The sequence below is a fragment of the Erinaceus europaeus genome, chromosome 20 (genome assembly GCF_950295315.1).
Source record: "Erinaceus europaeus chromosome 20, mEriEur2.1, whole genome shotgun sequence".
Taxonomy (NCBI): Eukaryota; Metazoa; Chordata; class Mammalia; order Eulipotyphla; family Erinaceidae; genus Erinaceus; species Erinaceus europaeus.
In genome coordinates this window covers 39,369,419-39,389,626 of record NC_080181.1, presented here as the reverse complement: position 1 = coordinate 39,389,626, position 20,208 = coordinate 39,369,419, and the positions used below count along the sequence as shown (strand labels likewise).

Here is a 20,208-nt window from a genome sequence, read left to right as displayed (position 1 = left end):
ATTTCTATCACTATCTATAATTATATATACCTGCCTGTTTTTCTTTTTTAAATAATTTATTTCTTTATTGGGGAATTAATGTTTTACATTCAACAGTAAATACAATAGCTTGTACATGCATAACATTCCCCAGATTCCCATTTAACAATACAACCCCCACTATGTCATTCATCATCTTTCATGGACCAGTATTTTCCCCACCCACCCCAGAGTCTTTTACTTTGGTGTAATACTCCAATTCCATTTAAGGTTCGACTTGTGTTTTCTTTTCTAATCTTGTTTTTCAACTTCGGCCTGAGAGTGAGATCATCCCATATTCATCCTTCTGTTTCTGACTTATTTCACTCAACATGATTTTTTTCAAGGTCCATCCAAGATCGGCTGAAAACGGTGAAGTCACCATTTTTTACAGCTGAGTAGTATTCCATTGTGTATATATACCACAACTTGCTCAGCCACTCATCTGTTGTTGGACAACTGGGTTGCTTCCAGGTTTTGGCTATTACAAATTGTGCTGCCAAGAACATATGTGTACACAGATCTTTTTGGATGGATGTGTTGGGTTCCTTAGGATATATCCCCAGGAGGGGAATTGCAGGGTCATAGGGTAGGTCCATTTCTAGCCTTCTGAGAGTTCTCCAGACTCTTCTCCACAGAGGTTGGACCAATTGACATTCCCACCAGCAGTGCAGGAGGGTTCCTTTGACCCCACACCCTCTCCAGCATTTGCTGCTGTTACATTTTCTGATGTATGACATTCTCACAGGAGTGAAGTGATATCTCATTGTTGTCTTGATTTGCATTTCTCTGACAATCAGAGACTTGGAGCATTTTTTCATGTGTTTCTCGGCCTTTTGGATCTCTTCTGTGGTGAATATTCTGTCCAAGTCCTCCCCCCATTTTTGGATGGGGTTATTTGTTGTCTTGTTGTTGAGTCTGGCAAGCTCTTTATATATGTTGGTTATTAAACTCTTATCTGATGTATGGCATGTAAAGATCTTCTCCCATTCTGTGAAGGGTCTCTTGGTTTGGGTAGTGGTTCTTTTGCTGTGAAGAAGCTTTTTAATTTGATGTAGTCCCATAGGTTTATACTTGCCTTAGTCTTCCTTGTAATTGGATTCGTTTCATTGAAAATGTCTTTAAAATTTATGCGGAAAAAAGTTATGCCAATATTTTCCTCTAAGTATCTGATAGTTTCTGATCTAACATCCAAGTCCTTGATCCACTTGGAATTTACTTTTGTATTTGGTGAAATACAGTGATTCAGTTTCATTCTTCTGCATGTTTCAACCCATTGTTTCCAACACCATTTGTTGAAGAGACTCTACTTTCCCCATGTAATAGTCTGGGCCCCTTTGTCAAAGATTAGATGTCCATACGTGTGGGGCCTCATTTCTGGGCTCTCAATTCTATTCCACTGGTCAGTGTGTCTGTTCATGTTCCAGTACCAAGCAGTTTTGATGACAATGGCCGTATAATACAGTTTGAGATCTGGGAGTGTGATGCCTCTGTTCTTTTTTCTGTTCTTTTTTCTCAAGATTGTTTTGGTAATTCTAGCTCTTTTCTGATTCCAGATAAACATTTGTAGCATTTTTTCTATTCTCCTAAAAAATGTGCTTGGGATCTTGATGGGGATAGCATTAAATTTGTAGATGGCTCTGGGTAATATATTCATTTTGATGATGTTAATTCTTCCAACCCATGAACATGGAATATCTTTCCACTTCTTTGTGTCTTTTTCAATTTCTTTGAGTAGTGACTCATAATTTTCAGTATACAAGTCTTTCACTTCTTTGGTTAGGTTTACTCCTAGATATTTTATTGTTTTTGTTGCTATAGAAAAAGGAACTGATTTCTGGATTTCAATTTCTTCTAACTTAGTGTTTGCATAGAGGAATGCCACTGACTTTTGAATGTTAATTTTATAGCCTGACACATTACTGTATTGCCTGATGATTTCCAAAAGCTTCTTGCTGGATTCCTCAGGTTTTTCCATGTATACTATCATGTCATCTGCAAATAAGGAGAGTTTGACTTCTTCTCTTCCAATCTGTATCCCTTTAATTCCTTGCTCCTGCCTGATTACCTGCCTGTTTTTCTATGGTCCTCTCTTCTCTTCCTTTCTAAGTCACACCTATACCTATTACTAGTGTCCTTCCTTTTTTCCTCTTCTCTCTCTGGGTCCTGATGGAATTGGAGTTCAGAACCCTCTGGTCATCTTCCCCTAACATTCCTCCCTCTGGGGTCATGGATCAAAATTATTGGGGGTGGTGCAGAAGGTGGGAGTTCTGGCTTCTGTAACTACTTCTCTACTTGACATGGACATTGGCAGGTCAGTTCATACTCCCAGCCTGTTTCTGTCTTTCCCTAGTGGGGTAGAATTCTGGGACACATTGGTGAGGCTGTTGGCCCAGGGAGTTGAGGATGGAATCATATTAGCATTTGCAACTTGGCCGAGAGGACTTAGAACTTATTAGAATGGGGAAGCAATTACAGAAACTAGACCTTCCGCCTTTTGCAACCCACAACGACCCTGGGTCCTTACTCCCAGAGGGATAGAGAATGGGAAAGCTATCAGGGGAGGGGATGGGATATGGAGATTGGGTGGTGGGAATTGTGTGGAGTTGTACCCCTCCTATCCTACGGTTTTGTTACTGTCTCCTTTCTTAAATAAATAAAAAAATAAAATGAAATAAAAAAGAACTTATTAGAGTTCTTGCATAGCCTCTGAAACCATCAGAGGTGTTCTTCTCTTGTCTCTGACCTAGAGAAAGCTTCATTTCCGTCCCGTGGACTGCTTAATCATCTTACCTAATGCCTAGATCCTATATCTGTCATATACTGTTGTCATCTTCTGCAAACACAACCAATTCACCTAGAACACAGTTGTGTCCGTGCCATCAGGAATGCCACCTTTGCCATCTTTATGTCTTTTGCACTAACCATATTGCCAGGTTTGGAGTAGATATACAAAATACATTTCTTGGACAGAAGTGTTGGAATAAGCACTGAGTTCAACCCCATGGCCTTTCAGAAGATGCTGTGGAGGACAAAAGGTCCCTGAGGTCATTTAGAGTCACTGGCAGTTGGCTACTGGAGCAGCCTTTCCATTTCCACCTCAGACGCAGTCTGAGTCACTCTCCACCATGGCTGCACATGAGGATCACTTGGGGATCTTAAAAAAATACAGGCTCCCATTCGCTCCCAAAGCAATTAAACTTGAGTCTCTAGGGCCTAGAAATTGAGAAGAAGCTAATGCAAGAATCCCAGAATCAGATGCCTTGAAGATGCCAGATGTAGGGCAACAGAAAGAGGTGGGAAACTTGCACAATTTCAAGTTTGCCCTTTCTTAAAGACATTCAAGCTAGTTTTTTTCTTAATGCACTCTGCTGGTGAAATAAACCCATTAGAGAACCAAGTTTCACCGGTTTCCTGCCCCTCATACCCTCTTATAAGAAGCTTCTGAGTGGCCTGAACTCTCGGTCTGGCAGGGCACCATTACATAGCCTTTTAGGAAGCCCTTCCACTCCCTGAGCATTTCTCTCCCCATCTAAGTCTCTACATATTTCACAACCATGGAATAGGGGGTTCTATGATTTTGTTTCATTACTTCTGAAACTGAAATCCCTGGAAGAATTCAGAGTTAAAGATAGAGTCTTATATTGGCCAACAATGAGGCAACAAAATGTAAGAGAAAAGAAAATGAGGATGTTCTTAGTAAAAAAAAATAATTGGCTCTACATTCCCTTCATGGTCACTTCTCTGGAACATGAATAATTTGAAAAATTTGGAACTGTTCACATGGATTAAATGTTCCTTTTCGTAGAAAATAGAATGCTAAATAAAAGGAAATAATGGTTTTTATTTTTATTTTTTTATTGCCTCCAGGATTATCACTGGGGCTTGGTGCCTGCACTATGAATCCACTGCTCCTGGAGGCTATCTCCCCCCCCTTTGTTGCCCTTGTTGTTTATCATTGCTTTTATTATTGTTATTGTTGCTGTCATTGTTGGACAGGACAGAGAGAAATGGAGAGGAGGGGAAGACAGAGAGGGGTAGAGAAAGCTAGACACCTGCAGACCTGCTGACCTGCTGACCGCTCGTAAAGCAATCCCCTTGCAGGTGGCGAGTCTGGGGCTCAAACCAGCATCTTTACACCAGTCCTTGCACTTTGCACCATGTGTGCTTAAACTGCTACCACCCGACCCTCCCAATGGTTTTTATTTTAAAAGAACTCAGTTAATTGACTCCAACTAATACTGTTCCTTAATTTTTTTGTCTTTTTATGTCTGGTTTATTGTACTTTTTTAACATACTACATTCGAAGTTCACCTGTTTCTTTGCAAGCAGTAAAATTGTACCATTCTTTCTTCATTTATTTATTTAGCTGAGTAGTATTCTTATGAGGATAACAGTCACATATATTTTAGCCTTAATCTGTCATTGGGAACTTAGGTTATTTCCATGTGTTAAACTCTTGTAATGCTACAGAGAATATAGGGGAACAGATAACCTTTCAAGTTACTGCCTTTGTAGTCATTTGATAATTACTTGTAGGGGAGAATAACTGGATTATATGGTATTTTTTACTCTTAATTAATTTTTTATTTTTTTAAATTTTTATTTATTTATTTATTTATTTTTCCTCCAGGGTTATTGCTGGGCTCGGTGCCTGCACCATGAATCTGCCGCTTCTGGAGGCCATTTATTCCCCCTTTTGTTGCCCTTGTTGTTGTAGCCTCGTTGTGGTTATTATTATTGTCATTGTTGATTTTGTTCGTTGTTGGACAGGACAGAGAGAAATGGAGAGAGGAGGGGAAGACAGAGAAGGGGAGAGAAACACAGACACCTGCAGACCCACTTCACCGCCTGTGAAGCGACTCCCCTGCAGGTGGGGAGCTGGGGGCTCGAACTGGGATCCCCACGCCGGTCCCTGCCTCTACGCCACATGTGCTCAACCCACTGCACCACTGCCTGATCCCCCTCTTAATTATTTTTTAGGAGTCTCAAAACCCTTTCCAGAATGGTTATACCAATTGACAGCCCCACAGTAGTGCACGTTTCTACCGGTTTCCCCATCTTCACCAACACCTGTTATTCCTTGTCTTTTGGGTAACACTCATTCTCAAAGGCTGAGGTTCTATCTCATTGTGGTTTTGATATTTATGTTTCCTAATGATAAATCACGGTGAATAGCTTTTCCTTTGTGTGCTGGTCATATATATTCTTACGGTGACTGGGGATCTTTGCTTAGTAATGTGTAATCGATCTATCAGGTGATTCGCCTCTTGGCCTCCTTTAGTTTATTCTTGAAGCAACCCAGCCTGTACCCATGATGACCTAAGGATAAGGTCAGCTTGGATTTATTCATTATAGTTAAGAAAAACTGAATTTGAGCTAAAGAGCTAGGCTATAGTTGACTCATGTCTGAGGCACTAGAGGTCCCAGGTTCAATCTTGGCACTGCCATAGGCCAGAGCAGAGCAATTGTCTGGTAGAAGGAAGGAAGGAAGGAAGGAAGGAAGGAAGGAAGGAAGGAAGGAAGGAAGGAAGGGAGGGAGGGAGGGAGGGAGGGAGGAAGGAAGGAAGGAGAAGGGAAAGGAAAGAAAGGGAAGGGAAGGAAGGGAGGAAGGGAGGGAGGGACGGAGGGAGGGAGGAAAAAAGGAAGGAAAAGAAAGAAGGGACAGGAGGCACAGCAAGTTGTCCAAACATCTGCTTGACAGAAGCTGAGCAAATACACCCTTCATATTCTGTGTTAAGAAAGGGCTTTTTAATACCACAAGATATTTGTAAGATCCTAGTTAATACAGCAATGAAGTACCATCCAATTAAGTATTAAACTTTATAGTGAATGGTGACATAGATTAGTGATATGCGTCCTCCCCCTCTCTCACACAGATGATAGAGAGATGAATAGCTTGATTAGACCAAACTACAGCATTGCAGCTTCCTTCAATGCCATGAAGGCTGGCTTCAAACTTCAGTCATACACATGACAAAACAGAACTATCCAAGTGAACTATTTTGCTTGTTCTGTAGTATGCTTTCTCTGCTACTTTATATGCTCTCACTTCAGTTAAAGATACAGTAGGAATTTGTTTTTCCAAAAAAATTCCTAGAATTGAATAACCAAACTGCGAAGAGTTTTAAGCACCATGATAGGTAAACGGTAAAGCCCTATTTAATTTAAGCAATTATTACTTAATCAGGCAGGTGGAAAATACAGTTTCTTTCTTCTTAAATTTTTTTTGGTAATAGCTTTATTTATTTATTTATTTATTTATTTATTTATTTATTTATTGGATAGTGACAGCCAGAAATCCAATGGGAAAGGGGTGATAGAGAAGGAGAGAGACAGATGCCTGCAGCACTGCTTCACCACTTGCAAAGCTTTCCCCCTGCAAATGGGGGTTGGGGGACCTGGGTCCTTGCACATTATCACTCGTGTGTTCAACCAGGTGCATCACCAGGTGGACCATCCTAATACATGTAATACATGTAATACATGTCTTTGTATTACAATAGTGAGATCAAATGCATTATTGTCTTAAAGAGTGACACTCTAGTAGATCGTAAAAGGGAAGTTGACATTTTATCTGTTTATTTATTCTATTTTTATTATTTATCTAGGCTTTAGCACCATATAGGTTTCAGATGTGCAACTTTGTCACTCCAGTAACTGTATCTATTTCATGCTTCATGATCCACACAAATCTAGTCTCCTTTCTCTGTCACACAGAGACCTTTTTGCCCAGTATAGCAGCCTCTCAACTCCCTTTTCCTCTGGTAACCAGAAATCTGATCTCTGTATCTAAGAACTGTCAGGCTGGGGAGCCAGATGGTGGTACAGTGAGTTAAGCGCACATGGCAGAAAATGCATGGACTGGCATCAGGATCCCGGTTCGAGCCCCTGGCTCCCCACCTGCATGGGGGTCCCTTCATAGGAGGTGAAGCAGGTCTGCAGGTGTCTATCATTTCGCTGCCCCCTCTGTCTTCCCTGACTCTCTCAATTTATCTCTGTCCTATCCAACAACAACAGCAATACCAACAACAAGGATAAACAACAAGGGTAGCAAAAGGGAATAAATAAATAAATAACATAAAAAAAAAAGAATTGTCAGGCTGTTTTTAATGTTGCTCTTTTTTTTGGGGGGTCTACTACATGTAAATGAGATCTCACAGTATTCATCTCTTTCTCTCTTTTTGACTTATCTTACTCCCACAGCATCTTCTCGGCTCATTTGCATGATTTCAAGTCACAAACATTCATCTCTCTTTTTGAGCTGAGTAGTAGTTCAGTGTGTGTAGCTTCCGTATCTTCTTAATTCTTCATCTTGTCTTGGACACCTATTCCATATGCTTGACTGTTATAATGTTACAAAGAATATGGAGGAGCAAATACCTTTTTGCATAAGTGTCTTCGTAGTCTTCAGATAAATACTTAGAGGTGGAATAGCTGAATCACAAAGTTGTTTTTTGTTTGTTTTGCCTCCAGGGTTATTGCTGGGGCTTCATGCCTGCACTATGAATCCACTGCTCCTGGAGGCCATTTTTCCCATTTTTGTTGCCCTTGTTGTCACCCTTGTTGTTGTTGTTGTTATTATTGCTGTTGTTGATGGATTATTGTTGTTGCTGGATAGGACAGAGAGAAATGGGAGAGAGGAGGGGAAGACAGAGAGGGGGAGAGAAAGATAGACACCTGCAGACCTGCTTCACTACTTGTGAAGCAACCCCCCTGTAGGTGGGGAGCCAGGGGCTTGAACTGGGATCCTTGTTCCTGTCCTTGTGCTTCACGCCATGTGCGCTTAACCCGCTGTGCTACCACCTGGGCCCCACCCATCACATGATATTTTTGCTATTAATTATTTTTATTTAGGAGTTTCCAAAATGCTTCCCACTATTGTTACACCAGTTGACACACCCACCACAGTGCAGAGATATTCCATTTTCTCTGCATCTTCACCAATACAAGTTGTTTCCTGTCTTTCTGATAATTCCCATTGTCAGAGATGTGAAGTTCTATCTCACTGTGGCTTTGGTTTGTATTGCTTTTAATGATAAATGATGATGCATATCTTTTCACAGGTCTATTGACCATTTATATTCTTCTTTAGTGTGGTGCCTCTTTATATCTTTTGCTTAATTTTAAAGTTTTCTTTTAACCCTGCTGATTTATGAGAGTTATTTATAGTTTTATATGTTAAACTCTTGTCTGATATATGGTTTGCAAATATCCTCTTCCATTCAGTGAAGTTGCCTTTCCATTTTAATGATGGTTTCTTTCACTGTGCAGAGCAATGTTTGACGTAGTCTTCTCCGTATATTTTTATTCTTATTCCACTTGCCATGAGAGTCAGTTTGCCAAAGCTATCTCTCTTCCTTTTAATTAATTAATTAGTTAATTAATTAATTTGCCTCCAGGGTTATTGTTGGAGCTTGGTACCTGCACTGCGAATCCACTGTTCCTGTGGCCTTTTTTTTTTTTTTTTAATTTTTTGGACAGAGAGAAACCCCAAAGCTATCTTTAAGAGAATTTATTACCTGTGTTTACCCTTAAATATTTTGTGGTTCCTTGTCTCAGACTCAAGTCTTTAGTCGATTTTGATTAGTTTTTACATACTGTGTAAAATAGTCTAGCTTTATTCTTTTGCATGTGATCACGAGTTTTCCAACACCATTTGTTAGACTACTCTACTTTCTCTGTCTAAAGCTTTTGCCTCCTACAATGTAAGTCAATTATTCATATGTGTATTTTTTCTATACTTCCAGTCTATTCTGTTCACTTGTGTGTAGTTTTGAATTTTGACAGCATGCTCTTTAAAAATTATTATTATTACAAATTTGCAGAATAAATTGAAGTCAAAGAACATGGTAGTTCCATCTCTGTTCTTTTATCCTCATTATTGCTTTGACTGTTTGGATTTTTTGTGGTTCCATAGAGACTTTAGGATATTTTTAGTGTCTTAGAGGTCATTTTTCTTTATTATGTACTCACAGGTTCATACAAGAGAGAGAGAGAGCAAAATTCCACATACTCCTGTCCAACTTTATGTGGTGTCAGGGATGAAATTCAGGGCCTTATGCTTTCAAGGTTTGTGCTTTGCTACTGAGTCACCTATCTCACCCCAGGAATTTTTGTCCTGTTTCTGTGAATAACACCATTACAATTTTATTGATTAGGACTTCATTGATTAGGTAAAAATAGCCATTTTGACAATATCAACTTTCCCAGTTAATGAAACAAATTTTTTTTAAATATTTATTTTATTTATTTATTCCCTTTTGTTGCCCTTGTTGTTTTATTGTTGTAGTTATTATTGTTGTTGTCATTGTTGGATAGGACAGAGAGAAATGGAGAGAGGAGGGGAAGACAGAGAGGAGGAGAGAAAGATAGACACCTGCAGACCTGCTTCACCGCCTGTGAAGCGACTCCCCTGCAGGTGGGGAGCCGGGGTTCAAACCGGGATCCTTATGCTGGTCCTTGTGCTTTGCGCCACCTGTGCTTAACCCACTGCGCTACAGCCTGACTCCCCTGAAACAAATATTTTTAAATACTCAATCTTGGAGTGAAAAATTCTCTGGGAGCTCTATACTAACAGGGTTGATATTTATTTACTTTGCCATCAGGGTTATATCTGAGGTTCACTGTCTGCGCATGAATTCACTTCCGGTGGCCATTTTTTCCTTTCTTTTTTCTTTCCTTTTTCTTTTGTTTGATAGGACAGAGAGATGAGGAGGAGGTAGAGAAGGAGAGAGACAGAGAGACACCTGCAGTATTTGTTTCACCACCCATGAAACATTCCTTCTGCACATGGAGACAAGGGGCTTGAACCTTACACACTGTAATATTTGTTCTCAAATAGATGTACTACTGCCCAGCCCCTAGGACTGATTTTTGTAAAAGCCTCGACTATATGAATTTTAATGATGATGTGAAAATTAGATTAGAAGAACTATATACTCTCATTCAAAGAGGAATAGCTTTAGGCAGGAAAGAATTGATCTGTTTAGATGCAATCTATGTAAATGACTAGTTTTCAAGAACTGGGTGGGGCAGACACATATCAGTTCTGCCCTCAGTATTCACAAGGTGCTTTCAGCTCTCATTTCAGCCAATTTCTGCAATAGAAAGTACAGTGAATACTCCACTTCACTTATCATTAGAGAAATGCAAATTAAAACTACACTGAGATAGCATCTCACACCTGTGAGAATGACCTACATCAACAAAACACAAAATGACAGGTGTTGCGAGAGGTTTTGGAGAAACGGGGGCTCTTCGACATTGCTGATGCAGCCCTTTTGGAAAATGGTATGGACAGTCCTTAAATAAAAATCGAATAATCTTGTGATCCAGCAATACCACTCTAAGGCATTTATTCAAAGGATGTTCAAACACTAATTTGAAAAGACACATGCCACCCCTATGTTCATAGCTGCATTATTCACAATAGTCAAAGAGTGGATGCAGCTTAAATGTCCATCAACTGATGACTGGCTAAAGAAGTTATGGGATATATATTCCATGGATACTACTCTGTAATCAAAAAAATGATTTTGTGTCCATTGGGACAAAATAGATGGAACTGGAGGTGATTATGCCTAGTGAAAACTAAGTAAAGAGATGAAAGGCAACTACAGGATAATTTCATTCATATGTGGAATCTAAAAACCTGATACATATGACTTGCAAAAACAAACATAAGCAAACAAATTGTTTCTAAGACTTTCTGAGGACAGTGGTGGTTATCATTGCAAGGTGGAAGGATGAAGATACAGAATTTTGGTGGTCTGTGCACTGTGGAATTATACCCTATAATCTTACAATCTTGTACGGCACTATCAATAAAAAAAGGTTTTTTTTTTTCTTTTTTCTTTTATACTGCAGTAAGCAGAGCTAGGCCCATAGCCAGGCCCTTCAAGAAAGTTCTGAAGTTGCCTCTTCTTCCAGGCAGTAAAGGTTCTGGCTTTTCTTTCTTTCTTTCTTTCCCTCTTTCTATCTTTCTTTCTTTCTTTCTTTCTTTCTTTCTTTCTTTCCTTCCTTCCTTCCTTCCTTCCTTCTTTCTTTCTTTCTTTTTTTCTTTCTTTCTTTCTTTCTTTCTTCTTTTCTTTTTTTCCTCCAGGGTTATTGCTGGGGCTCTGTGCCTGCAGTATGAATCCACTGCTCCTGGAGGCTCTATTTTCCCTTTTGTTGCCCTTGTTGTTTATCATTGTTGTTGTAATTATTACTGTTGTTGCTGTTGTTGTTGGATAGGACAGAGAAATTGACAAAGAAAGGGAAGACAGAGAGGGGGGAGAGAAAGAGACACCTGCAGTCCTGCTTCACCACTTGTGAAGTGATCTCCCTGTAGGTGGGGAGCCAGGGGCTTGAACCAGGATCTTTATACAAGTCCTTGCACTTTGTGCCATGTGTGCTTAACCCGCTGCACTACTGCCTGGCCCCTGGTTCTAGTTTCTTAAGATTCACAGTTAGCTTTCAGACGTATAAGTTTCCCTGGATGGCAAGCCAATTGTGTAGGTCAGCGTCTAGATTATTCAGAACATCTCCCTATAAGCAGCTATGGCAACTTGAGGTGTCTCCATCTTTAGGACTAGAACTTTTCTTGGTCTCCAATCACTTCCTCTGTTTGCTCAGACTTACTCAGGGCAGTTTCCTATTTTCATCTGCTTCATCTCCATAAACTTTGGGGACTGGTAGAACATCAAGGAAGTGGACAAAGTGTCTGTTCTATGAAGTTTTAATCATTTCTTCTCTGGATTCATTTTGAGTCTGATGTACTGATTGATATTAGGTCACACAATGACTTGGGCTACCCAGTTTCTGATCTAAGGCAGCATTGTACAAGTCCCAGTAAAGGTTTTCAGACTTGATTTCACTTCAAACTGAATGCTTCATTAGCTAGCAGTGCTGGTAGGTACAGAAGTCTAGAACAATTTCCAAACTAGAACATTTCTGTCACCAAATGCTTTAGACCGAACACCAGGCTCAGGATACAGTTACTCCCAATTAGGACTGCTGTGACATTTGGACACAATGATCTTACCTTCCAACATGAAAAAAGGTTTAAAATACACACTTCCCATTCCCCATTGTCCAATACAGATGATTCAGTAGAAATATAAAGACTCACTTTGTTTTCTTGCATTTAAACCAGACTTCTCAAATCTCCTAGAGTGGCTTAGGATCTGCCATCTCCTGTGCAGTGACTGATGGTGGTTTTTTTAAATAGTGATAATATTGGAGCTGGGTAGTGGCTTACCTAGTAGAACACTCAAGTTCAACACCATGGCCCTTACCTATGGAGGTAAAAATCAAGAGTGGAAGAGCAGTGCTTCAGTTGTCCTTCCTTCTTTCCTTATCTATCTATCTATCTATCTATCTCTATCTTTATGTTTAAAGGCTTTGACATTCTTTTGAAAAACTTTTTATTGTCTGTATTTATTGGATAGAGACAACCAGAAATTAAGTGAAAGGAAGAAAGACTCCTACAACACTGCTTCACCACTCACAAAGCTTTCCTTCTGCAGGTGGGGACCAGGGGCTTGAACCCAGGTCCTTGCACATTGTAATATGTGTGCTCAACCAGGTGCCCCACCACCTGGCCCCTCTGTCTCTATCTTTCTTTTCTTTTTTTTAATTTATAAAATAGAAATATTTGTCTCTATCATTCTATTTGTCACCTCTATAAAAAGATAGTCACCAGAAATGGTGGAACCGTACAGCCACCAAACCCCAGAGATTACCCTGGTGGCACAGAATAATAGTGAAATTACTACAGTAGTCACACAAGTGCCTTCAGAATCCTGGGGGCTAGGTTGATAGACACTTGCTCTGAATATTTACAAATTCAGCCAGATCTCTTAAGAACATAGGCTAGATGGCCCAAGATATAGCTCTCAGATGTTCTCCCTCCAAGACTAGTCGTCACAACATTCTCTGGCTTCTGTATTTTGGGAAGAATGTACAAAAAAATGATTAATATTAGTTGGAACACTTTCTCTGTTTTCTCTGTTTTCAAAAGCTTTTCACAAATGCCCACCAGTTCAGTGACGGATGAGACCAATGACAACATCACCATATTCACCCGGATTTTGGATGGGCTCTTGGATGGCTATGACAACAGACTGCGCCCGGGGCTTGGAGGTGAGAGCTTTTCCCAAGGGCCTTTGTGCGGAAGTCCCAGTATCCAATTCATGCGTGTGTCATCTCCACAATTCCTCCAAGAGCTTCCCAGCCAGGAATTTGAATTGACGGTTTGCTGTCAGGGTTCCTCTGCGCTTAAGATTTACAGATGCCAGAAGTGTGCGTGTGCGTATAGAGGGTGGTGTCAGTGCTCTCCCTGACAATGTGTCCCTGCAGACTCCCCACATCATCTTAATGTCTTTCTGATTCACTGAAGTAGAAACCAGTTTCCTAATTGTCATTCAAGCTGAGGTTGCCCCACGTTAGGACATAATTTAGAATCAGCTGCATCCTTTTTATCTGTGCAAGTCCTTTTCAGAAGTCACTGTTTAGGGCTGGGAAAGTAGCATTGCCCTATTAGAACATAGAAAGTACATACCCAAGTCCTCAGAAGTTACGTGTTTAATCAAGCATAATTTTGTGCTGAGAACTGAGTGCTGTGTCAAGGCACGTGTGAGGTACCTTTGGCTGAAGTCAATTTAGAAGTGGTACATTTGAACTTGCCCCATTAGCCAATGGGAGTCCCTCCAGCAAATACATAGTTGAAGGGAAAATTTTTTTTTGTTGCATTCTTAACAGAGAGAGAATCCTCCTTTATGACTCTTGTTTCTTTTTCTCTGCCTTTCTCATGTCTAATTGGACCATGTGGATTATGTTCCTGGATCTCTATATCTAGCATTGCCTGTCCCTCTGAACAAGCCCAGAAAGATCAGAGCATCCAGAGAGCCACTGGAGTTCATTGATGCTCCCTTGTTTCCATGAATGAGCTACCATCATGTGAAGGGGACCTCAGGAGATAGGAGAGCACTAAATGGATATCCCTGTGGGCCCAGCATCTCAGCAGGAAGATGAGAACAGGAAATTCATGATATCGTATAAGCACCAATGTCTATGCAAAGTGCAACAATGCCAGGAGCTGGAAGAGAACATTCCAGAAAGACTATGATGTGGCATGTTGCCATCGCACTGTTCAGTGCTATTTCCAGTGGGTTGCAGTGTTTTTTGAGGACTGTCACTCATTGTCATAGGGGGTCACAGGGCTTAGAGACCCCAAGCAGCACACACACTTCCTCTTAATATTTTCAATTCTGTTAAGGTACTATAATGCTGTGGTTGTTAGCTAAATAGTTTTTTTTTAAATACAAGTAGAAGGGATAAAGAATAGGAAAGCTATCAGGGGAGGGGATGGGATATGGAGTTCTGGCAGTGGGAATTGTGTGGAGTTGTACTCCTCTTATCCTATGGTTTTGTCAATATTTTATTTATAAATAAAAAAATAAATAAAATACAATTAGGAATTAATTTGTTGATATTAAAAAACACTAATGAAATAAAATATGAGACTACATTATACAAATGCACTACCGCTTGCACATTGTTCATACTAACATATTGGCACACAGGATTTTTCAAATGAGATGACGCTTGCAAATAGTTTATAGTCTACAACTGACCTTGCTAAAGATAATACGAAGGAAGTGTCACATAATATATAAACGTTTAAATATATTTCAAAGAGTGAACTATAGAAATAACTTTTGGAGGGGGTGATGGTGTCAAAGCAAAAACTCCTGGGGCCAGGCAGTGGACAACGGTAAGCACACATGGCACAGAGTTCAGTGACCTGCACAAGGATCCCGATTCAAGTCCCCGGCTCCCCACCTGTAGGGGACTCACTTCACAGGTGATGAAGCAGGTCTGCAGGTGTCTATCTTTTTCTCCCCCTCTCTGTTTTCCCCCTCCTCTCTCATTTTCTATCTTATCCAACAACAACAACAACAAAATGGAAAAAATGGCCACCAGGAACAGTGGATTCATAGTACTGGCACCGAGCCCTAGTAATAACCGTGGAGGCAAAACAAACAAACAAAAACAACAACAACAATAAAAATAAAAACTACTAATGCTTTAGAAATCTTTTCCTATAAGGAGAACAGTACAATGCAGTTCTCAATTAAAAGTATTTGCCTAGAAACAGGTATTATCTATAATCTTTTAAAACATATTTTATGGGAGGTGGGAGCTTAATGGTTTACAGTAAATTAGCTAAGTTGCTTTATGCTTTCAATAAGTATGCAAATATACACTATGTCAATAAGATAGCTCACCTAGTAGGACACTTGTTTTGCCGTATGTGCAGACCCGGTTTGGACGTCAGACACCACATGGAAGATGTTATTGCACCACAGGAAACTAAGGTGATGCTGAGTGCACTTTCCTTTTTTCTTTATTTCTTTTTGTTTTTTGCCTCAAGGGTTATTGCTGGGGCTTGGTGCCTGCACTGCTCCTGGAGGCCATTTTTTTCCCCATTTTTGTTGCCCTTATTGTCATTATTGTTATTGTTGTCATTGCTGTTGTTGTTGTTGGATAGGACAGAGAGAAATGGAGAGAGGAGGAGGGGAAGATAGACACCTGAAGACCTGCTTCACTGCTTGTGAAGCAACCCCCCTGCAGATGGGTGTGGGGACTTGAACCAGGATCCTTTTGCTTAACCCGCTGTGCTACCGCCTGCCCCTGCACTTTACTTAAGTCACCCCTGTCCCTAGCCACACATGAGGGGCACTTTCTCATATGTTCTTCCTCCAGAGAACTGCCCAGGGCAATGGTTTGGGGTGTGAATTCCTTCTAGGTTGTAAATTCATTGATAATTGTCTGTTTTTATAGCCCGATATAGGAAATGCAGGGTGGGAGTGGGCAGTGTCATTACAGGCTCAGGAAAAAGGAGTGTAAAGCTCAGGTGTATAGGGAACTCCCTAGATAGGTGCTCAGTACTGGTCCCCACCCCTGTCTGCTCACCACGAACCCCCGGCCCCTGACTGAGAGCTGAGCCCCTCCATGATATGATGGACATTTTATTTCATATTCAAGTTTAGAGTGTCCTGGATTAAAGTTGTGATTGTTTCTTCTTCTAAATGTCTTGAGCACCGAGTAAAAGCACTCTGACTGCTGAGGGTGGCTACCAAAGCAAGAACCAAGATACCCTGTGATGGGCTCCTGGCATCTCAGCCCTGGGTCAGGATGCCTTGTCTCTGTTTCAGAGCGAATTACCCAGGTGAGGACGGACATCTACGTCACCAGCTTTGGCCCCGTGTCTGACACGGAAATGGTAGGTTTCCCCTGAGTCCCCCACCCCCATCTTCCTATTAAAATACTGGAAGAGCCCAGATAGGCCCTTGTGGATTGAGAGGTCACCCTCGGCCTTCCTTCCTCTCCACCAGGAATATACCATCGACGTGTTCTTCAGGCAAAGTTGGAAGGACGAGAGACTTCGCTTTAAGGGCCCCATGCAGCGTCTCCCACTCAACAACCTTCTGGCCAGTAAGATCTGGACCCCGGACACCTTCTTCCATAACGGGAAGAAGTCCATCGCACACAACATGACCACCCCCAACAAGCTGCTGCGGCTGGAAGATGATGGCACTCTGCTCTACACCATGCGGTATATGGTGGGCTAGACCAGATGGTCAGCGGGGGCTGCCTCAGCATGGAGTTGGGTTGGCATGGGATGGGGCTGGGGTGAGGCCACAGAAAATGCAAGGCATGTGCTGGAGAGGGTTCAGAGACTTGTTGAGCAATATGGGGGTGATAGCAGTGAGGCTGGAAGAAGCAAAGGTGGACATCAATCATGGAGTGTAGGAGAATCATGGGGAATGGACTGCGAGGGGTAAGAGAGAAGTGACTTGTTGGGAAGTGGTGTGTGTGTGGGGGGATAGTTTGATGGTTCCTGAGGATTATATGGGGGGGATTGTGAGATGTGGGGCCAGAGGAGCAGGGGCTTCTTGGGTGAGGAGCTTTGGTGCATCCCAGGGCCTTGTCACAGAACTTGAAGCTGTGAATTCCTTCCCTGAGCTGCTATGGATCTAGAGTTGGCGATCTCTCAATTTGACTTAGCCTCAAAAATTGCAACAGCGACCCAGATAAGAATGTAAAGACAATGGGCCTTGCATTTCATGAGCATGCCCATTTAGAACACCCAAGGAGAACCCGTTCCTACTAGTTGTGCAGCCTTTTTGAAAAAGTCGATTTCTCCTGTGGTTCAGAAATAACGTTCCAAGACTGGTTAAATTTTAGTATTTCTGGGGGCTGGACTGTAGTGCAGCAGGATAAACGCATGTGGCGCCAAGACCAAGGACCAGCGTAAGGATCCCAGCTCCCCACCTGCGGTGGGGGTGGGGGGGGTCTCTTCACAAGTGGTGAAGCAGGTCTGCAGGTGTCTTTCTCTGCCCCCTCTGTCTTGCCCTCCTCTCTCTAGATTTCTCTCTGTCCTGTCCAACAAAAACAAAAGCAATGGCAGCAATAACATAACAACAACAGGGTCAAAAAATGGGAAAAATGTTCTCCAGGAGCAGTGGATTCATAGTGCAGGCACCGAGCCGCAGCAACAACCCTGGAGGCAAAAAAAAAAAAAGTATATCTGATGGGGACTGTATGGAATAATACCCCTGTTATCTTACAATCTTGTTAATTATTATTAAGTTACTAATATATATTTTTAACTTTTAGTATAAAATACTAAAAGTATTTTATACTTTTATAGTTGGAAGATGATCATTGGTTTTATTTTTATTCTGTGTTATTCATTGCATCTGAGTAAATCAATAGACTGACCAGGGAGGAAGGCTTCTTAATAGCTTTTCAGTTTCCATGTCTCACTGAGGTAAACTTCAGAAAAGATTTATAAAGTAAGATTTCATGTAAAAAGCACAGCAGCCAAGTTATTTTTTAAAGCACATACACATTTGTTTAGGTGGAACTTTTATCTCTTTACTGTTCTTCATGTCTTTATTTGCTTTTTGTTTATCCATTTAGTTACACAGTGTCTCAAACAGGATTCCACTGCTTTGGGGCCAACTTTTCTTCTTCTTTTTCTTTCTTTTTTTTTTTCAATTTTTAAATTATATTTATTTTCCCTTTTGTTGCCCTTGTTGTTTTATTGTTGTAGTTATGATTGTTGTTATTGATGTCGTCATTGTTGGATAGGACAGAGAGAAATGGAAAGAGATGGGGAAGACAGAGGGAGAGAGAAACCTACAGACCTGCTGCACCACTTGTGAAGCGACTCCCCTGCAGGTGGGGAGCCAGGGGCTCAACCAGGGATCCTTACACCAGTCCTTGTGCTTTGTGCCTTGTGCGCTTAACCCACTGTGCTATTGCCCGACTCCCTCTTTTTCTTTTTTATTGTCAATGGGGAGAGAGAGAGAGGGAGATCACTGGGAAATTCCCTTACTAGTAGAGCTTCCTCTGATGCTATGATGAGCCCCCATGGTGCCTGCAGCATTCAGTATGGCGAGGTATGTTCTACCCAGTGAGTTATTTCTTTTTTTTTTTGTAATTTTTTAAAATATTTTATTTAATTTATTTATTCCCTTTTGTTGCCCTTGTTGTTTTATTGTTGTAGTTATTATTGATGTCGTTGTTGTTGGATAGGACAGAGAGAAATGGAGAGAGGAGGGGAAGACAGAGAGGGGGAGAGAAAGACAGACACCTGCAGACCTGCTTCACCGCCTGTGAAGGGACCTGCCTGCAGGTGGGGAGCCAGGGGCTCGAACTGGGATCCTGAAGCCAGTCCTTGAGCTTAGCGCCACCTGCGCTTAACCCGTTGTGCTACAGCCCGACTCCCCAGTGAGTTATTTCTAATACCCAATATTTTATCTTTATATTTTGAAATATGCTATTATTTATTCACTTATTGGATAGAAATAGACTGAGATGGAAGAGGGGCATAGAAAGGGTGAGAGACAGAAAGAAACTTGCAGCACTGCTTCACCACTTGTGAAGCTTTCCTACTGCAAGTGTGGTCTGGGCGTCTGAAGATGGCAGCATGTGCACTCAACTAAGTGTGTCACCACCAGTTCCGGTATTTTGTATTTACAAAATCAACTATACAGAACAGAAAATAACATCAGTACTGATGTCTTCAGCAGCATGGTTAAAGCTTTGACGCGTTACGTCCCAAACTTATTTAACAACTGAGCTTGTTTTTTCTCAGAACAACCCAGTAAGGATTCTGAAAAATGAGCCTAGTGTGGAGAAATGGATGTCTTGTGTCCACTCATAATTTTTTTTTTCCTTTCCCCTTTCTGGCTATTGAACATGTTTTACCCAGGCATGCAGACTTGGATTGTGAACATCACATCCCAACCTAAGTACAGTTCTCTCTCTCTCTCTCTCTCCCCCTTTCTCCTTCCCTTACTCCCCCCTCTTTCTTTATTTCTTTCTTCCTTCCTTTCTTTCTTTTTCCTCCAGAGAACTGCTCAGCTCTCGCTTATGGTGGTGTGGGGAATTAAACCTGGGACTTTGGAGCCTCAGGTATGGGAGTCCTTTTGCATAACCATTATGCTATTTATCACTCCAGTTCCTTTTCTATGTGGAGAATTACACTGGGAAACTAAGAAACTTTTCTGAAGTTGGATGGGTGGTGGTGCACAAACTTGAATGCAAATGCTGCCGTGCTCAAGGACCCATATTCAAGCCCCCTGTGGCCATCCCCGCCCCCAGCAGGGGGAGAGTGTCACAAATGGTGAAGCAGTGCTGTAGGCATTTATCTTCCTTTGCCCTCTCAATTTTTCTGTTTTATCAAAATAAATAAAGCTAAATTCTAAATAAATAAATAAGATGGGGCCGTGTGGTGGCACACCGGGTTCGGCATACTTTATAATGTGCAAGGACCCGGGTTTGAGCCCCCAGTCCCCACCTGCAGGGGGAAAGCTTTGCAGGTGATGAAGCATTGCTGCAGGTCTCTCGATCTCTCTCTCCCTCCCCTCCATTTCTGGCCATCTATATACAATAAATGAATAAAGATAGTAAAAGAAAAGAAGAAACTTTTCAGAGTTGGAAGGATTTTTGCCCATTATTCTGTAGAGAAGTAAAACCATGCACTGAACACAGCCTTGTGGTCAGAGAGCAGGTGTGGAGGTGAGTCCTATGTTTTGAAGTATGCTGGGGACTATAAGCAGGATGAAGAGGAAGGACTGGATGTAGACATAGTGGGGTTCCTGCATTGCTCTGTTCATCGCCTACAATATC

The 20,208-nt window shown here is 41.4% G+C and overlaps 1 protein-coding gene across 2 annotated transcripts in view; it reads left to right on the top strand.

Moving 5' to 3' along the window:
- GABRA5 (gamma-aminobutyric acid type A receptor subunit alpha5) overlaps nt 1-20,208 on the top strand; it is a 111,130-nt gene that overhangs the window by 18,055 nt on the left and 72,867 nt on the right. The window contains exons 4-6 of one of the 2 annotated variants that reach the window (XM_007526463.3): nt 13,022-13,143; nt 16,221-16,288; nt 16,401-16,621. In XM_007526463.3, the coding sequence (XP_007526525.2) occupies nt 13,022-13,143; nt 16,221-16,288; nt 16,401-16,621 (411 nt within the window). Of the gene's footprint in view, nt 1-13,021; nt 13,144-16,220; nt 16,289-16,400; nt 16,622-20,208 lie in introns of those variants that run through there. The other variant, XM_060179250.1, reaches the window with a different exon arrangement.